The 17,906-nt window shown below is 39.3% G+C and overlaps 2 protein-coding genes across 2 annotated transcripts; both read left to right on the top strand.

The window, feature by feature from the left end:
- Positions 1-3,045: 3,045 nt before the first annotated feature.
- On the top strand, positions 3,046-4,987 carry LOC147857763 (uncharacterized). The gene is made up of 4 exons (XM_087327558.1): positions 3,046-3,577; positions 3,806-4,025; positions 4,352-4,463; positions 4,565-4,987. The coding sequence occupies exons 1-4, from the start codon at positions 3,046-3,048 to the stop codon at positions 4,817-4,819; spliced, it is 1,119 nt and encodes a 372-aa protein (XP_087183684.1). The 3' UTR covers positions 4,820-4,987.
- A 31-nt stretch (positions 4,988-5,018) lies between these two features.
- LOC147857762 (uncharacterized) lies at positions 5,019-7,284 on the top strand. The gene is made up of 7 exons (XM_087327557.1): positions 5,019-5,046; positions 5,139-5,252; positions 5,526-5,605; positions 5,742-5,985; positions 6,079-6,085; positions 6,149-6,350; positions 6,716-7,284. The coding sequence occupies exons 1-7, from the start codon at positions 5,019-5,021 to the stop codon at positions 6,860-6,862; spliced, it is 822 nt and encodes a 273-aa protein (XP_087183683.1). The 3' UTR covers positions 6,863-7,284.
- The last annotated feature ends 10,622 nt before the right edge of the window (positions 7,285-17,906 follow it).

Raw genomic sequence — 17,906 nt, 5'->3', positions numbered from 1 at the left:
TGAGCAGTATCTACCTGGCTCGCAAACCCATATTTCATGCGCGGACTAAACACATCAAAGTGCACTACCACTTCATTCGTGAGTGCGTTTAGGACGGCGAAATCGATCTACAACACATCAATACGCACCTTCAAGTTGCTGATATCTTTACGAAGGCCTTAGGCGTCGACAAGCTTGGGCAATTCACATCTGACCTTGGTCTCATGATATCCACATTGCCAAGCTTGAGGGGGAGTACAACAAGCAATAGCAGTTGAGCCGAACAAGGAGCATGAAGCCAAAAAGTCGAACAAAGTTCAGATGAGTAGGATTACGACTGCCGGAAGCTGATTCATTCAAATCGAAGTACTCTGAAGACCGAACCAAAACAACTTTTCGACAGATGGAAGTTGTGTTCAAAGGGGCGTGTTGAGAGTCGAACTCAACTCCCCATAGAGATAGGTTTCACACTAGCTCATGGACACACCAGGCTAGTTTTGTAAATAGTTGAAAGGGCACTTGCCCTAGCTAGTTGGTATTTAAACCAACCCTTTGTAACTTAGTTGTGTTGTAAGTAATATACTTTTTCGTGTTCGATCTGTGTGTGTGTGTGTCTTACGTGCATAGACACACACACATATAGTCATCTTCCACTGCACTAAATCTCTCTCGATTCTTTACATATACGACCAAGACACATAGTTGCTTTGGTCGAGCTTTTCTGTTGGAAGCGAGCGCGCCATGCTCTTGTCCATATCTTCCTTCTTTTCGGTCTGTGCTTTTTCAGAAGTTATGGTTTGTCTTTAGAAATCGCTTGTCGGCAGCGGTGTTTCTCAACCCTCGCCCTCTGATACCATGTGAAAGTTAATATGCAGAAGCTTTGACAAAACCGGTTACACCGAATAACAACAGAGAATAAACACAGGTTTAATGGAAGCTTACAATACACAGACGGGAGAGATAGAGAGAGCAGAATAGAATAAACTCAATTCAAAATTATAACACTCTATACATACAATGTGCTCTCTGAGCACTTTTATACAAGTCCATAAGAGGACTGACAGAAGTACTGACCAGCGTTGTTTACGTACGCGTATTTAACGTATCAATACGTATAATACCTTATTATTTGTATAGTACGTACCATACATCAAAGTTGTTCAGTCAAATGTCATATACATTCGTCTAATGCGGTATTTCACGTACCTTTAAAAAAATAGGTATAGTACGTATTTATAAAAAATGTAATTAAAACCCTAGAAGAAAGCAAAAGAAAAGAACAACTTTAGTAAAATAGAAGGAAGAAAGACAGACATACAGAATAGAAGAAGAAGAAGAAGAAGAAGAAGAAGCACTAGAAGAAGAAGAAGATGAAGCACTAGAAGAACAAGAAAAACAAGAAGAAGAAGAAAATAAAAGCAGGTTAGTGAATATGTTTCTTTCTTTTATTTTTGATGATTAAGTATACCTCCCATTTTGTTGTATTCGAATGCCAAGTTCTAATATTGTTTTGTTTTAATGGCTTCTAATATCTGAAGAAGATTCTTCTCGTGGTACAAGTTGTATGATAATACCAAATGACAAGGGAGATTTAATTTTTAGTTGATCTAGTTTATGTATGCTTGTGTCCAATAATCTATCTATTCTACAGTAATGCATCTATACAAGTAACAAATTGGTAGACAATTGTAACTGACGTGGTGCAATAAAACTCTCCTCTTTGTAAGTGTTGAAATCAAATATAGGAACCAGGTGTTGAAACTCAAACATGTATGTATATATGTAGACAGTGTGTTCAAAACCTTTCACAATTTGTAGCATTAGCTAATCCTTTGCTTATTGATTTTAGTGGTTGTATCCCATTTGAATTCATTTCAGGAATTGATAATTCTAATTTACTTTCCATGTTACTATAAATGACATTGGTTTCTAGAAAATTTGAAGATCTCAATTTTGTGTCATGGGAAAAGTGCTTAGTCCTTTTTTAATGATGTCATGGAATGCCCATACTCTGCATATTCTGAAAACATTCTAATGCTTCTTTGACAGGCCCATGTTCCACATAGCCTGTGATAAGAGCAGTCCATGAAACCACCTCTTTAACTTCCAATTGATCGAAGACTGCTTGTGCCTCAGCTTGCATTTTATCGAAAGAATCTAATGCTTTCGGTACAACTTCAAGATCCACATTTGACATACATATCTAGCAAAGCACTATGAATAAATAGATCTTCATCAAACCCTTTCTGTACAACTTCAAGATGGATTTCTTGGCCAAATTCTACTTCCCTTTTGGCTTCCAAACTTGTTGAATTTTTTGCTTTTATGCATGTCGTTATTACATTAAGCATTAAGGCTCTTTAGTTAAGTTTTGGTAAATTTTGCTTCCTTTTTAGCTTCCAAAAGAGTTGAATTTTCTGTTTTTATGCATGTCACATGCATTGAATCTCCTCTTTTTGTGCATTATTTTCCATTTTCAGTATCTCAATTTTATTGATTTGTAGAACATAAAGATGGAAAATGCCGCCCATTAAGAACAAATATTGGGATACATGTTGACTCAATGTCGCAAGAAGTCAAACAGGAAATAGGAGTTGGAATTGTAAATTTTGCAACAAACATATGTGTGGGTTAGCAACACGAATGATTGCTCATTTAATTGGAAAACCTAGTCATGGAGTAACAAAATGTACCAATGTCCCCAAGGAAATGTTGATTGACCTTACAACTTTGTATGGTAATTGTGGAAGCCAATCAATTGGTGAAGAAGGAGATATAGTAGCAGAGATCGACTCATTCAGCATGCCTAAACAAGGTATAGATACAAGCCTACAATAGGTGTCTTGATTACTAATGTTTAAATAATTGTAAATGATTTATCTTGAATTTTTTTCTCTTTTAGGTGTTTCTACCTCATGCTCATCTACCTTTGTTGGTGAAAGTCAAAGCATGTCATGTATGGGTGGTGCTAGTCGCCAACCATATCCACCAGCAATTATAGTGAAACAACAACCATTGCGTAAAGTACATGTGTTACAAATGCAAAGGAAATAACATGCAAACGTTATGGAGGTGAGATGTATCATTGAAGCAAATTTGTCATTTAATCTATTAAAAACACCATGTTGGCGGAACATGTTAGAAGTTTTCTCTACAATTGGAGAGAAACATAATGGAGTCACATATAATTACATGAGGACGAAAGGCTTGAAAACTAAGGTTATATCCTTGCAAGCAAAGTTAGAAAGGGTAAAAGGATTATGGCCCAAGTATGGTTGTTCTATATTAACAGATGGATGGGTTGATGTTTCTCATAGGCAACTTGTAAATGTCCTCGTATCATCTTGTTATGGGACAATGTTCCTCAAGTCCATTGATTGTAGCCATGCTAATACAACACCAACAGTTGATAGCTCTTGGTTAGCTGAAAGAATTTCAAAGGCAATTAGAGAGGTTGGTAAGGAAAATGTGGTCCAAGTCATTTCAGACAATGCATCTAGTTGTGTCCGCATGGGGTCTTTGTTAGAATCAAAGTTCCCTAATATTGTTTGGACTCCATGTGCAAACCATTCTTTGGATTTGTTTTTGGAGGACATTGGTTAGTTGCCTTGGATGAAAAGTATTATGTTGAAAGCAAATAATATTGTACGTTTTTATTGCAAGAAGAGGAATGCTAGGAAATTTTTTTCTGCTCACAGTAACCTTGCCATCTTGAGACCTTCCAAGACAAGGTTTGGTGTGATGTACCTTGTCATACAACGTTTGCTCAAAGTTTGGCATCCTCTTGAGCAAACAGTGGTGAGTGACATGTGGAGGTCTTGGTCAGATTGCAATAAGCCAAATGCCATGAATGTAAAGAACTACATCCTTGATCCTACAACCGAGTCCTCATTTCAAGGTGTTTTGACCCTAATGGCACCATTGTATAGTGTTTTACGACTTACTGATAGGGAGGGATCCACTATTGGTTTGTTATATGAGTTTATGCGAAGAAGCAAAGATGTTTTAGAAAAAGGAGTGGAAGAAAACATCCCCCACAAATCCAAGTTTCATATTTATTTTAATTTTTTATGGTTTCCTAACATTAAACCTCCAAATGTTTGCTAATGTTTTAAGATCAAATCATTTTGTAATACCCTTTTAGGTACGAAGATGTTTTGAAGTTATTTGACATACGATGGAAATGGTTCAAGAGGCCGATCCACCTTGTAGCTCATTTGTTGCATCCGATGTGGAGAGAGGAGGCTACATTTATTAACCCCGAATTAATGGATGCATGAATGAGCTATACAAAAAAATTGTACTCGACACTTGAATGTGATATCTTATTTCGTGAATTGCATGAATATCGAAACGGTACGTGGACATTTAGTTATGCATTAGCACGTGAGGAGATATCTATGATGACGCTAGTCACATGGTGGGAAAATTTTGGTGGAAGAACTCCAAAGCTCCAAGCATTAGTTGTCCGCATATTATCCCAAGTAAATGTAAAGTGTTGAAAAAATGATCAATTTTATAGTTAAGTTCTAAAATACCACACTTTTGTGTACTACATTTTATTTCATATTTTGTTTTCTATTAGGATTGCTCTTCTGGGGCAGCGGAAAGGAATTGGAATGCACATGCTCTCGCACATACAAAAAATATAAACGGATTAAAGCTAGCACAACTTGAACGGTTGGTATATGTGCGAGAGAACTTAAGGCTAGTTCGCAAGTTTGAGACTGTGAATGCATCTCCAATGCAGGTATTGTTTTATTCGCTTTTTATAATTTATATTCCTCAAATTTCGTTAGTACTAGTAAGTAGTTATTGCCATAGACACATTAGTTTGTGATACTGAGAAGTTAAGCTTTTATAAACTTGTTTGCAGGTGAATCCAAATGAGATAGATGTCTCTAAGACTCCTGATATTCCATCTATTAACCATGACAATGATGTGGATAGAGAATTCTATGAAACTTATTTTCAAGAAACAATGAGCATGAGAAGAAGGACAAGGAGCATGACAAGATCACATACGACAACATCAAGCGATGGAGTCCCTACTAATCGAATACGGAGGTAGAGGCCAAGAAGAGATGATGAGCAGTCTTCTTGTAGTGGGAGAATAACAAGATCAAGTACATTTGCTTCTTTACCATTAAATGATCAAGATAATGTCAATGCAATAGAAGAAGCAATTCATACAAATTATGATGATCTTACTGACGAAGAACCTGTGTTGATGTCATCAACTAACACTGAATCTGATGATGAAGATGGTGATGGTGATGAGGACGAGATCTAATGACTAATACTTCTAATTTCTATACGTTATTATTAAGCTCAATAGCCTTATGTTACTTTTCTTTGATCTAAGCTCATTTTGATACATTGGAGTCTTGGACATAGTTCGAGTTATGTGTTCTTAGAAGTCAAATATCTGATGTTATGTGTTGTTAAGGTTTTTTTTCTAAATTTTGTTCCTAGAATGCATTCTATTTCTTTGACAAAATGCAATGTAAGTGTATCTCAAATATTTGATGTTATGTGTTCTGAAGGTTTTTTCCAAATCAAAAGATGTGGTCTTTTCTTCAATAGGTATGTTGCACTTCTTGTCAATGTGTTGTTTTTGTCAAAAGTACTATTTTTTTTGTAGAATTTTAGCCTGTCATGAGTCATGACTCATCATGTGAATTCCCTCAATCATGTGAGGGATATACAATATTTTCTTTGTGGCCTGGGCTGTTGTTGTAAATGCCCAACAAGTTTTGCAGGCTGTAAAGGCAATGCAAGGGAAGGAAGGAATCATACGATGTACCTTTGAGGATAAAATTTTGATGAGTGATATTGTCTTTTTGAGAGCATGGGTGAACGTGGACATCCCACAGTTCTTCAACCCTGTAACGACGCTTCTTCAATTGCATGGATCAATTTGGCGAGGAATGAAGACGGTGGTTGAATTGAGAAAAGAGAAGGGTCTTTCTATTCCTGCCAATAAAAATTCCATCTACAAGGTGGGTTTTCTGGTTTTTATCTTTGCTTCTTCAGTGAAATTCTTGACAAACATAAATATCTAAAAAGCATCAAAGTAGTTTAATGTTAAATTGGCAGCTCAAAGGTTACTACTTCCTGAAGCCAACATCCCACTTGGAATCCTAAGGTATCCATGTTTTTAATACAGGAAATTGAGAGGCAACCTCGGCATTTTCAACAAGCTGAAAATACCTAAAGCTCTCCAGGCTAAACTCCCTTTTGCTTCCAAACCGAAGCAAAAGGAAAGAAGTAAACCAACTCTGGAAGCTCGTAGGGTAGTAGTTTTGGAGCCCCATGAACGCAAAGTGCATACGCTTGTTCAACAACTGAATACTATTAGAAATGAGAAGGTATAACATTTATCCTATGTAAATCTCTATTTGTCATGTGCATATTCTAGATCCAGCTTAGTTCTGGTCTAAGAATTTGAAGTGTTACATACAAATAGTAATTATGAGTAAAAGAGAAAATAGAAGGTCCAAAACTTTTCACCTAAATAAAGAAAATGAAAATGACAGAAAATGACTCCATTTGTCTTTGATTTTCATTGGAATAAAAATCAAAAGCAAAAAATGATGATTAGTATTTAAAAATCATTGAGCATTTTAAAAGTTGTTTTCAAAGAAAGTGTAGTTTAAACTCACCTAAGGCTCAATGCAATATAACTGTATCTATTCTATAGTGTGGTGAAAGTTTGTGATATTTTTTCTTGTAGGTAAAAAAGCGGAAGGAGCAACATGTTAAAAAGAGGAAAGTCTATGAGGAAAAGAAAGCCCAAGAAGAAGTAGAAAAGAAGAAGAGGCGTAGAGAGGACATCAGGGGCCGATTCCGGGAGGCCGCAAAACGCAAGAAAATTGAGTGATTTAAAGTGGGAATGTTCTGAAAGAATGGCCATATGTTGACACTTTTTCCTCCTTTAATTCCTCAACAAAATGTACGTGTTTAAATGGAATGCGAACAAGTACATAATTATCCAGGACGGGGAATGACAAAGAATAGTGGAGAGCTCTAATGTGGTGTTTGGATCTCAGTGCGATGATCTAAGTTGGTGGTCCCTTATGATAATTATTTTATCGTCATTGCAACTGCCAACAAGAGACAGAGAAAGAGGTATCTGGAATACTGTACCATTGGAGGTTTGTATTCTCCTTATAAATTGATTGGGCCATTTTGAGAGGTGCTCAAGTTTGTCATGTATAGCCCTACAATTCCTAGGGTTTTATGCACTTCCTCGCAAGGTTTTCAAATGTGGACCATTTTTATTTTTCACAAATTTTGAAAATAATGAATGAAATCCACAAGTACTCGACCTTTGTATTAAATTATGAATTGGTTTCAATGATTCAGTTGTAGTTAATACCTTTGAGGTGTCATTTTGGATAATATTTGTGGTATAGTTGATGGGATTGGCTATGTAGTTCCTGAGAACACGATGGATTTTGTATCAATTTCACAACTTTATAGAGTTTTGATGATTTTGATTCATCATTCGCAATGAGATAGTGTACACATATTTGGCAATGGTATAGTGTGTTTTCATATATTCTTGCATCACTGTGTATACTAAGTGAATTTCAAGGTAAACATAATATTACAAATATTTTTTAGGAAAGTAAATAAATATTTTTTAGGAAGGTTTCAAATTCTAGAAGTATTTAATGTATTTAACGTACTATACATATTTTATGTATTTTATAGGTATTTAACATACTAAAAAACGTATTTAACGTATTTGTAAATTGGGAGGTACTATACCCGTATTAATACGTTAAATACGTATCGTATCAGTACCGTACCTAACGTACCTAACAACCATGGTACTGACAAGTACTTCAATGCTCATACTAGTGACTGCACTAACTCCCAAAAATATGCCTACGTACTAGGTTAGGTTCGTAGGCCTCTAACGGTCTACCGGTTACAATCCGATCCGGCTCTTGGTTCCGGACTCCGATCCGGCTCTAGCTTGTTCAGCTGATCTGGATCCGGTTGAGCTTGTCCGCACAACACCCTTCTTGTTGTTCCTGCTCCCACTCATACTCTCTCCCCTATCTCCACTAGTGGCTCTTCCTACACACCCTGTCTGCTCCACTTTCGTATGCACCACACATCATAAGAATCACCCACAATTTTCCCCCCACCATCTCCTTGCCACTCTATTGTGCCCCACACCGCTCCACACTGCTCCTTTCCAACCACCAGCCGCCGGCATGACAATCCACACCACGTGGCCACGATGATGACAATCACTACCGTCGACCACCACAACGTGCACCATTACCCCCCCATAGTTCGACGAGTGACCACTCGTCAAACGGCCACACAGCAGCTCAATGAGTGACCACTCATTGAACGGTCACACACTCACAACCAGCGAGTCGTCGAACCCGCACACATAGCTCGATGAGTGTCCACTCCTCGAACACATAGACTGTCGACGAGGAACCCACTTGTCGAATAGTAACACACAGTTCGATGAGCGACCACTCGTCGAACCTGCACACACAGTTTGACGACGACCCACTCGTTGAACACACTAATTGTTCAATGAGGAACCCTCTTGTTGAACACACTGACTATTCGACGAGGAACCCAATCGTCGAACAGTAACACATAGTTCAACAAGTGACCACTCGTCGAACCCGCACACGTAGTTCGATGAGTGCCCACTCATCGAACACACACAGACTGACCCAATCGTCGAACAGTAACACACAGTTCAACAAGTGACCACTCGTCGAACCCGCACACGTAGTTCGATGAGTGCCCACTCATCGAACACACACAAACTGTTCAACGAGGAACCCACCCGTCGAACAATAACACACAATTCGACGAGTGACCCTCTCGTCGAACCCGCACACACATTTCGACGAGTGCCCACTCTTCGAACACACACAACACTCCTTCTTGTTCTATTGTTGTTGTTGTTGTCATTTTCTCCAGCAACCGAAACCCTAACGCAAGTAGAGAGGAAAATTGAAGACATTACCGTGAGTGGTGTATAAGGAAGGATGAAAACCTTAATTCTCGTTTCACAGTTGACCACGTTCAAAACCCTCGGGCTCCAAAGATATAACTAGTGAAACTTCGCAAACCGTTCGTTATGACATAGCTCAATTTTGTGTGTTATTGAACCATATTATTAAGTGTTTTGGGTGCCGGTTTGCAGTAGTTAGGTGATGGGGATTGAGTCTCTTATCGGTCATGGGAATATCACACTTTGGGGTAACACTAACAATTTTTTCCTAAAACCAGAAACCCAATAGCACCCTCACACAAGTTCGACGAATGTAAACTTGTCGAACAAACCTCCACAATGTGTGTCGAGTCTCCTCTCGTCAAACAATCTCCACAAAGTTCGACGAGTGCCACTCGTCGAACACTCCCCACATAGTTAACAAGTTCCACTTGTCGAGTTGAGCCTCCAATGCCCGTTCCCACAATTCCTACTTTGACCACCCGTTGTCCTGGACACATATTTTATACTCACTTTGTATGTTTTGTTCAAACGGGTGGCGTCCATAGAGATGTTTTCGACACAATTTGAGTCAACAAGGACCAGCTGGCACAACTCTTAGCAACACTCGTACGCCTACACCCAATCGCAGGTGACCTCACCCGCGCCATTCTTGAAAGTGAAGACACCTACGTGTCACCTTCTGGGTTCCTTTTGTTAGTCTGAGCATGGTAACATGCCTGGGATGTTCTCGACCACACCAACATTTTCAGGATCAAACCTTCCGTGTTCAACTGGCCCGATGAACTTGAAGAGGACACCCATGAGTTACATAGGTACCTCGACATCTCTAGTGAATACCAACTTTTGAGTTTCAACGAGGCTCATGCCTACGCCCTCCACCCACCAAACCCAAGTTAACCAACAACCATGGTCGACCTCGAGAGGGACTCTAACTCCCTTGATGACGACGACCAAACCTCGCTCTCACCAACCAATAAGGACTTATTCACAACGATCGATCAAATGCAAGAGATTCTCTTACCTCCCCTCAACATTTGACGTCTTCACCACCATATTCGCCACCAACCACGCCTCAATGAACCACCCTACTCCATCCTTATTGCCATCGACGCTGAGCTTACCTCCCATGGTGCACCTAGGAGTGTGCACTCATTAGTTTGGGGGGAAGTTAAGCGCTTGGATTGCACCACAACCGGTCATGAAGAAGAACGTATCAATAAGGACGTAGTACGACTAAAGGACCTATGAAGAGGAAATGGCAAGAGGAAAAGGAGCTAATGGACAACCAAGTGTGAAATGGCCATACCCTAAATGTAAATGCTATATAAGACACATTGTGGTGGCTTTGTAAGGGTTCTTCCATTTGTAAGCTCTCCCTATTGATTAAGAGCTAGAGCTTCCTCTCCTCTTTCTTGTATCCCTTAAGCTTAAGAGAGATTAGTGAAGTGTTTAGTTAGAGAACACTAACCTCTCTTCCTTGTTGGTGCTAGACCTCTTAGCAAAGAGGGTTAATAAACGTATTCATTACTCTTATTGTCTATGAGAGAGAGCTTGAGAGAGTGAGGGAGATATCGTGCTTAATAATCAATTAATCGTTAAGTGAGTGTGAGGCTTGGAGGTGTCCGACAACCATCTCCGTCTGATTCACCATCAAAAGGGTATACATCGGTCCGAGCTCCGCAAACGACATCGAGGAGTGTTTAACTCCGTCGATACATAGATCCTACACAAATATGTACAATGTGAAGAAATGACCAAGGGAGAAGATTTAATGCATAATGCCTTCTCAACATGTGGATATGAATGGAAAAGGAAAGGGTCGAATAAATATAAAAGGTTGAATATGGACACCTACATGGGCCGATAGAATGAACTACTAAGGCTTCATTCCTAGATATGATGGCATGTATACACAAAAATGAGGAACTTGAGGTAAGTTCAAAACATTGTATGAATGGCTTCTCTAAAGCTTCAATCATGATCTTTATCAAATATTTGAGGATGAGATAAGGAAGCTATATGGGATATTCTCGATGATGCAATGTCAAGCATTTCTAAAGCTTCGTACCCTAGAGGCAATTTAAATATAGTGTATGTTAATGAGAAGATTATATGCAGTTTGAACAATAAGATGAATGTCTTCTCCGAATCTTCACATCTAAGCTTTATTTTACTTGCCCCCCAATGTGAAGAGGTGAAAGCTAAGAGGGTGTGAAAGTATTAAAGTCCTTGCTTTACGTATGCAACCTTTATTAAATGATATTATTCATAAATCACAAACGGGTTTTATGCAAGAGCGTTCAATTTTTTATAATATTTTCATGTTCTGGGAGCTTACAGCTTTGGCAAAAGAGAAGGATGTTGAACTAGTGGTGTTATTATTGGACTTTGAAAAGGCATACGATAGAGTTGATTGGTCTTTCCTCGAGGAAGTTATGTTACAGCTAGGATTTCCAATGGCTTGGGTAGTGGCAGTAAGAGCCTTGTATAAGAATGTGTCTAGCTCTGTATATGTGGCCGGAGAAGTTGATCCTCCCTTCTCTATTTCAAGGTCAGTTAGGCAAGGCTGTCCATTGGCCCCTTTCCTATACTTATTAATAGTTGAGGCTTTCATGTGTATTTTAATAATCATACCTTAATAAGAATTAAAGGGTTGCAATGGGGATTAGATAAGACGCAAGTGCTTGATAATGAATTTGATGATGATACAGCTTTATATGTAAATGGGGAGGAACAGAATTCGCGTAATGTTCAATGTGTGGTGCAAGAATTTTGTGAGCTATCAAGTGTTATTATAAATTGGAATAAGTCCATTGGAATAAGAATGAAGAATAATAGAGTTTCACATTGGTTGCCCCATCCGGATTTTCAATGGCTTCAACATGGGAGGTTAGTAAGATATCTTGTTTGTCAAATTGGTGTTGATATTACTCATGATCAACTTATTGCCCCCTTGTTGATGTCATTGAAGAAGAAATTGTTGTTTTGGTCTTCGAGGCATTTATCATTGGTTGGAAGAATTGTAATTGTTAATCAAGTGCTTCTGTCTTCAATGTGGTATATCCTCTCATCTTGGTTGTTTTCAAGATCTGTTCTATCTCAGGGGGTATCTGATGCAAATGCAAGATCTAAAGTTGCATGGAAGGTAATAATATCTCCTCCTCATGAGGGCAGATTAGGGTTGATAGACCCAATGTTTCAATGTAGAGCATTACTTGCGAAATTTGTTGTGAGAAGTATGCTCCTAGGGAATGAGCCATGTAAGTTGTTACTTCATGAACGTATGAAGGAATTGGTTCCATTTAGAAGTGGACATTGGAAGCAAAATGTGAGGTGGTGGTTTGTGCACGAGGATATGCCTTTAACTTCTATTTTCACTTCGGATAAATTTTTTAACTCTTTGTTAAGAGCTTGGAAATGTTTGTTGCCTAATCTTGTGCATAAACATCTTATATGGGAGGACGAGTGGAAAAGGCAACCAATTTGCTAGAACCCCTTGATTAAGGATGATAATGGTAATACGTTGGGAAGAAGGTCAAGATTAAATTGGGTGGCGGTTGATGAGGCATTTGCGGCTAATGTTTGTACTTGGTTAAACTTTAATCAATCCTCTAGGGATGTTAGGGAACAAGTTTTGAAATCAGTAAGAGGTGGTATGTTAATGTTCCGAGAGATAAGTAACGCTTGTAATAGGAGTTTGCCTTCTTCTTTTAATTCAAATCATGTATGGTACCGGGCATTCTTTTCTTTTAATGTCTTGATTGGAGCAAGAGCTTATACATCTAATGAATCCTTCTTAGCATATATAATAGTTTAGGAGGGAAAATTGCAATGGGTCTCTATGGAGGATGACCTTCTCAATTTAGTGGAGCGGAAGCCTATTAGGGTGGCTGCAAAAACATGGAAGGTATGTATTATTGATCCCCATCCTGAAAAAGTAAACCCTTTCTAGGATATTTGGGTTTGTGGTAGTAAGCCCTTATTGGAGTTAGAGTGGGATCCAGCTGAATGGTGGTGGAGAGATGTTAATGGTAAGATGGTTTCTTTCTTTGACTACTATGTAAAGTTAGGTAGGAAATTCCAATGAAGGAGGAATCCGGTTATGTCAGTTGCAACTAAGGTATGGTTAAATAAGAAAATTCCTATGCATTCAGTATTTGCAAAATCATTACATTTAGATGGTTATGTGTCCACTATGCACTTCTAGTCTTGGAATGGATGCATAGGGAAGAGGGAACCAAAACTTGCTCTTTTTGTGGGCTTCATTTGGAATCAATGCAACATGCCTTATGGAATTGTATGGCTGCATGTTCTGTTTGGAAACATATGTTGCGCCTCATTAATGTTGAGTATGGACCTAATGGATTACATGGGGAAATGTCTTTTGGATGGATGTAAATGTGGATAAGCATAATTATGAAAGAGAAAATATACTATTTACCCTTCAAACTAGGGGAAGGCAAGTTAAGGGCATACCATACTTATTAGAGATCTAGGTACTAAAGTAAACTTAAGATAAGGATAAACAAATGATAGATAGAAAGGAGAAAGAGAAAGAAGGGTGTCGATCCACCCGACCACCCCCGAGCGAAGGGATCGAGACGGACTCGAGCCTCGATCAGCGTCCCATACCACCGTCGTGGCGTCGAGTCGTACCTGGTGCTGGCGCGCTCGCTACAAGAGTTGACCCACCACAAGAGCAGAGTCTCGATGTAGTCAAAAGATGATCAAATGAGGGTAGCTAGGCCTCTTATTTATAGCGATACCCAAGGCCCCCAGGCAAGTTCACACTTGACCTAATGGGTTGTTTCAATCCCGAGGATTAAAAGTAATCCTCCCCTTCTTTACACTCTCGTTTAACCCTCACACTTATCCACGTGTATAGAATACTACGGTAAATTCTCACCACGGGATATTATATGGTCATGCCCGTAACATACTCCCCCTCTTTAAAACATTGCACTCTTGCAATGGAAAGTTAGGGAAATTAGTTCTGAGAGTATTTTCGCGTTCCCATGTGGCATCTTTTATTGATTTATCCATCCATTTTATTTTAAATTCTCGGATTTCTTTAGTATGTAATTTTTTTGTTTTAACATCAAGAATTCTTTCTAGTACATGTGGTTTAGAAGATAATTCTTCAGAAGTAACCAGAGTTTCAGTTGTAACTGTATTGTCGCCAGAACCTAGAAGTTCTTTTAGACGACTCACATGAAAGACTGGATGAATTCCAACACCATCGGGAAGAGCGAGACGATAGGCTAATGACCCAATGCGTTTGAGGACTGTAAAAGGTCCACAAAACCGTGGGGCTAACTTAGCGCACTTACCCGTAGACAATGTCTTAGAATTGTGAGGTACACGTAAAAATACCTTCTGTCCAGGGTTGAATACACGAGGTTGCCTATGATGATCGGCATAAAAACGCGCTCTATCTTGAGCTGTTTTTATATTATCTCGTGCAATATGCAACATATCTTGCATATCCCGAAGAAAGTTTTGCGTACTTCGCAACTCATCATGATGTATATTAACATCAATCGGGGCTCGTGGCTGAAAACCATACATCAACATAAAAGGACTATATCCCGTCGACGTATGCTTGGAGTTGTTATAAGCAAACTCCAAAATTGGGAGATAACGTTCCCATTTTGTTGGTTTTGCACCAACGTATGGTCGAAGCATGTCCTCAATCATTTGATTTACTCGTTCTGTCTGTCCATCGGATTGAGGATGATCCGTGGAGCTCATGCTCAACGTAGTTTCTAACTTCTTAAAGACTTGCATCCAGAAGTCACTAGTAAACTTTGGATCTCGATCACTCACGATATCCATCGGTAACCCATAAAAACGAAAAAATTCGTCAATGAATTGGTAAGCCAATTCAGGAGCTGTTACCGTGGTTTTAGTAGCAATAAATCTGGCCATTTTAGTTAGTCGATCAACCACAACCCAGATGGCATCATGACCTTTTTGGGTGCGAGGAAGGCTAACAATAAAATCCATGGATATACTTTCCCACTTATTATTGGGAATGTCCAAGGGATGTAAAAGTCTTGTGGCTTTAAGTCGCTCGGCTTTGTTAACCTGACACTGGTGACATTTAGTCACATAGCTATGTATGTCAGGACGCATCTTAGGCCAATAAAATTGAGTGGAGATGAGAACGAGTGTACGATGTATTCAAGGGTGCCCTACTAAGGGTGCATCATGACATTAAAAAAGAATCCTCTTTTTGACCTCGGGTAAATCTGGAACACAAACCTTCCCATTACGGTAGAGCAAACCATTAGCAATGTGGAAGTATTCCTTCGAGGATGTGATGGTGTCTGTTCCAGACTCAACTCTTGCCTAGTATTTTGCAAAATAACTGTCATCAGGATACTTTCCTCGAAGGTGATCATAAAGATCTGATGTTATTTCAGTGAAGCTAAGCATGTTACTTCACGGATGCGACTTAGTGCATCAACGACAGTGTTCATGGAACCTTTACGATATCGTATGGAGAAATCAAAGTCCTGGATGAGATCAGCCCATCGGGCCTTACGACCTTTCAGGTCTTGTTGGTCACAAAAATATTTCAAGGACTCGTGGTCCGTAGTTACCACAAAGCGATTTCCATAAAGATAATGGCGCCATGTTTTGAGCGCATGTATAACTGCAAATAATTCCTTTTCTTGAACGGTATACCGACATTGAGCAGAATCAAGTTTCTTACTCTCGAATGCTATTGGTTTACCATCTTGATACAAGACAACACCTATAGCATAATTGCTTGCATCGGTTTCAACCTCAAAAGGTTTTGAAGGATCAAGTAAAAGAAGTGAAGGAGCCTTGCAAACCAAGTCCTTGAGTTCCTTAAAGGCGAGGTCTAGTGTAGCATTCCACACAATAGGTTTTGTAGACTTACGCGTTTGACCTTTTAAAAGATCAGTAAACGGCGTCGTCAATTGGGAGTAATTACGAAGAGACTTTCGCAAAAACCTGACAAAACCAAGGAATGATCGAACTTCTCAAATATTCTGAAGACTGGGCCAAAGCTTGATTTTCTCAATGCAAGAAGGATCAATTTCAACTCCTCGTTCGGTTATGAGATGTCCAAGATAAGTAATTGATTTCTTGAAGAACTCACATTTTGAGATCTTCGCATAAAACTGTTTGTCACGCAATGTTTGTAAAACAAAGCGGACATGTCTAGCATGTTCTTGTAATGTACGGCTATAAACTAAAATATCATCCAAGAAAATAACGCCAAATTTTCCAAGTTTTTCTCGGAAAATGTCATTCATTTCTTGTTGAAAAGTAGCCAGAGCATTGGTCAAACCAAAAGGCATAACCAAAAACTTGTAATGGCCATAGAGCGTACGAAATGCCGTTTTAGGAACATCGTCCTCACTTATTCATATTTGATGGTAGCCAGTACGGAGATCAAGTTTCGTAAAATACCGAGCTCCCTAGAGACGGTCAATTAGATCGTCAGCCCGGGGCAATGGATACGAATTCTTGATCATCACTTATTCAAGCATCGGTAATTAATACACATACGCCATGTGCCCTCTTTCTTTTTAACCAAGAGAACTAGTGCACCCCATGGAGATTTACTATAACGTATATAACCCATTCGTAAATAGTCCTTGAGTTGCTTAGATACCTCATCTTCTTCAGATTGACTTAAGCGATACCCGTTTGAAGAACATTGACAATTACTTAAATGATGTGTATAAACCTGAAGGACATTAGGAATCTAACCTTTATGGTCTGCAACTTTAGCTTTGTTGTCGTGCTCTTTCCGTTGGAGCTTTCGACATTGATCTTTTGTATGACCCTTCTTTTTGCAGAATACACAAAAAGGATGTTGTTGCTTACAATCGCGATCCAGGAATTTGTTGGGTGTCTTGTGTTTCCCAACAAATTGTGACTGCTTAGTCTCGGGCGCTTCGTTGGGTTTGTTGTGGTCCTTCTTCGAAGTGCGTTGATAGCGAAGAACTATTTCAACGGCCTCTTCGAAGGATTTTGGATCCTTATTGTGCACTATCCAGTGATAGTCCGAATTGGGGATGCCATTGACAAAAGAAGCTATCAACCAATTGTCCCCTTCTAGACCCGATTTTTGGATTTGGGTTCTAGCATGGTGAACATAGTCTTCTAGAGAGGAAAATTTCCTGCTAGAGAGGTTCATTAAAGCTTGTGCTGCCTCGGTTCGAGGGGGAGGTTGCAGAAATTGGCCCTTAAAAACCGTGACAAAATTTGTCCAGGTATCAGGCAATTTCCCCGTTGTACGGAGCCCACGCCACCAGGCGGCGGCCTTACCCCCGAGTTCTCGGCCGACATATGCAATCTTCGTACTATCTGGCGTGGGATAGAGCTCAAAATGAGACTCCCATCGGCCCAGCCACGTGCAGATTGCTTCTTCGGTTCTTTCCTTTTTGTCTCCCGTAAATGGCTTAACGACAAACGATGGTTCACCTTGTCGCTCATCAGGTCTATTAGTCTCACGTTGTAGACTAATGACACGTGCCTCGAGAGCACTTTGAGATTGCCGAAGTTCGGTCATCTGTTGAGCGGTGAAACTAAGGTATTGGGTTATTTGTGCCAAATACATCTTAGTGGACATTTGTCCAGGAGGATTCCCTTGAGTTCCTTCCGCTTGAGCAGATGACATTGGGTCATTAATTTGAGCCATTAAAGATTATTTCTGGAAAAGAAATAGGATAAGTTCAGAGAGATAGTCATAACATCATGTCGTGATGTAAACATATCATGGGCAAACATTAATCGATATCATGATCTCACGTCAATACCCCTCTAGATGTATGAGATGAGGTTCAAGATCAGGTTACTATGGTAACACAAAGGTGTTTTAAAAACCATGGGGGTGACAAATAAATGTCTTTCCCTGATCTCTATATCAATTTTTTCATGG

This window comes from Azolla caroliniana, unplaced genomic scaffold (assembly GCF_043228905.1).
Source record: "Azolla caroliniana isolate FFs.n. ecotype wild unplaced genomic scaffold, voAzoCaro1.0.p SCAF_11, whole genome shotgun sequence".
In the NCBI taxonomy this organism is placed as follows: Eukaryota; Viridiplantae; Streptophyta; class Polypodiopsida; order Salviniales; family Salviniaceae; genus Azolla; species Azolla caroliniana.
Note: the sequence above shows the minus strand (reverse complement) of the source record. Positions and strands in the feature narration are given on the sequence as shown.